This window comes from Aplysia californica, unplaced genomic scaffold, assembly GCF_000002075.1.
Source record: "Aplysia californica isolate F4 #8 unplaced genomic scaffold, AplCal3.0 scaffold00001, whole genome shotgun sequence".
Taxonomy (NCBI): domain Eukaryota; kingdom Metazoa; phylum Mollusca; class Gastropoda; order Aplysiida; family Aplysiidae; genus Aplysia; species Aplysia californica.
The window spans coordinates 2,139,983-2,142,482 of record NW_004797271.1 but is presented as its reverse complement, the minus strand read 5'-3'; the positions used below and the strand labels follow the sequence as shown (position 1 = coordinate 2,142,482).

Below are 2,500 nucleotides of genomic sequence, written 5' to 3'. Positions count from 1 at the left end.
TCAGCCCGAGTTGCCCCTGCCAGACGGGGTCTAAGCTGCCTACCTACTAAAATGGCCTAACGTGTGTCGATGGGTATGTAACAACATCTTGATTTTTATATTAAAAAAAGAAACAGAGATTCTTTCTCGTTCAACAGGTGTTGGCACTTCTAGAATTTTGGGGCACGTCAATTTTCTCATGAATGAAGGGACAGATCAGCCAGGGTGTGACGACCGGGGAGGTGAGTTTTTCCTCTGTTTCTTAGAAAGCCTTTGCTTTTTAGCTCATTTCGAAATTAATGTGTTTTGTCTGTCTGCCTGTCTGTCTGTCGATCTGTCTGTCTGTCTGTCTGTCTGTCTGTCTGTCTGTCTGTCTGTCTGTCTGTCTGTCTGTCTGTCTCAGACTGAGACAAACAGTTTGAGCTATGGAACGGATGACCGTGGCTCAAAACTCTAACAAGGCGTGCTGGAACGTTCATTGTCAGTTGAGCTTTCACAACGCCCCCCCCCCCCCCCCCCCACCCACTTGCTGTTGTGAATGGACTCCAGGGGGAAAAGGGGGGGGGGGGGGGTATTTTACTGTTGTCTATAGTGTAAGGTGTCGCAGGGAGGCAGAGACGTTGAGTCTGAGCAAACTCGCTATCATAGAATAACAAAGTTCCATCCGACATTTGTGGTAGTTTCGGGTCATTAAGACCATGAAGTCAGAAAGCGAATGCTCTATCTGCTCTGTCAAAATCGTGAGATTTTTCTGAGTCGCTATCATGATATCTAAAGAGTTGCATTCGGAAAAGCTTGACATGTGAAACTCCACATTTTTTATGTCAAATTTCTATTTAAAAAAATAATAAGGTACTATGCAGGTAAAACTTTATAATTTTTAGGTAGCAAACTGTACGTTCAATGCAATCAATTACGGTCAGCCACAGACGCGACCACATTCAGAGCCCCTAGAATGAAATTAAAACCTTTTGATGACAGAGGTTTCTCATCTTTATGGTCCTTAAATCTGTAACTCCTTTCCCCAGGACCTCAGATTAATAACAAATCCTAATACGTTTAAACGATTGTTCAAGACTCGTTTGTTTAATTTTTAGTTGAAGTGTGGTAGTAAATGCTGGCTGACACGTTTTGTTTTTACTGCTGTCCTTAATTAATGTGTATAATGTATGCTTGAGGAAGTTTTTCTTTATGCAGTTGAACTGGTTTTCTTGCTTATGTGAAATGTTTTATCTTGTGTGAATGAAGTATTATGGTCAGTGATCCTGTTGTCGATGTAAAGCGCTCAGAGCTTATACTCGTATAGGATAGAACGCTATATTATAGATGCAATTTACTACTACTACTACTACTACTACTACTACTACTACTACTACTACTACTACTACTACTACTACTACTACTACTACTACTACTACTACTACTACTACTACTACCACTACTACTACTACCACTACTACCACTACCACTACTACCACTACTACTACTACTACTACTACTACTACTACTACTACTGCTACTGCTACTGCTGCTGCTGCTGCTGCTGCTGCTGCTGCTGCTGCTGCTGCTGCTGCTGCTACTGCTACTGCTACTGCTACTGCTACTGCTACTACTACTACTACTACTGCTGCTGCTTGTGCTGCTACTGCTACTACTACTACTACTATTATTATTATTATTATTATTATTATTATTATTATTATTATTATTATTATTATTATTATTATAAAGCCTCCTGGATCAGGAAATTGCGAGCTTCCGGTGTGTCCTTTTGTTCATGGATGTACCTTTCCTGACTCAGAGCTTATACTTGTATGGGATAGAGCGTTTTATAAATCCAACATATTATTGTTATATAGACAATGAGATCAAATGCCCCGACCCTCAATTGGCCTTACATTATTAAGAGCAGCGTCAAACCCCCAAAAATTAACAATCGTCAAAGAAATCAGTTGGTAAGTCAATCATTCTGTTGGGGTTTTTTCTGTTTATTTTTGTTTGTTTCTCTTCATTTACAGATACATGCAGCCATGGGCGAGCAAGTTATATCGCGATTGACTCCGTCTTGAATTGCAATTTCCGCTTTGTGCTCGGCTGCTCCTCCAAGCACGCCTTTCTGCATGGTCTGTGCTCCCACCTTCCGGAGTTGACGTTCGGCTTCGGGATAGACAAGGAGGCTGCCCTGGCACAGAGTGAAAAGAGTCCAAGAATCTATTACTACTTTTCCGACCACATCGAAAGGCCCTTCTGCTGTGAGTTAGTTAGTTAGTTAGTTAGTTAGTTAGTTAGTTAGTTAGTTAGTTAGTTAGTTAGTTAGTTAGTTAGTTAGTTAGTTATCTTTTCTGTTTGTTGTTTGTTTGTTTGTTTGTTTGTTTGTTTGTTTGTTGTTGTTGTTTGTGTTCACTTATTTTAATTATCTACCAGAGCATAATGAACGTGCCTTTAGCTTTGTCTTTGTGTGCGTGTGTGTGTGCGTGGACACCCCATGCGCTTGCAGATCTCTCCACGCATTAATGTTGTC

The 2,500-nt window shown here is 40.7% G+C and overlaps 1 protein-coding gene across 2 annotated transcripts in view; it reads left to right on the top strand.

The window, feature by feature from the left end:
- The window catches only part of LOC101859896 (lipase member H-B), a 7,802-nt gene that overhangs the window by 2,397 nt on the left and 2,905 nt on the right, over nucleotides 1-2,500 (top strand). For both annotated transcript variants that reach the window (XM_005088924.3, XM_035969116.1), the window contains 2 exons: nucleotides 138-221; nucleotides 1,998-2,231. In XM_005088924.3, the coding sequence (XP_005088981.2) occupies nucleotides 138-221; nucleotides 1,998-2,231 (318 nt within the window). The remainder of the gene's footprint in view (nucleotides 1-137; nucleotides 222-1,997; nucleotides 2,232-2,500) is intronic.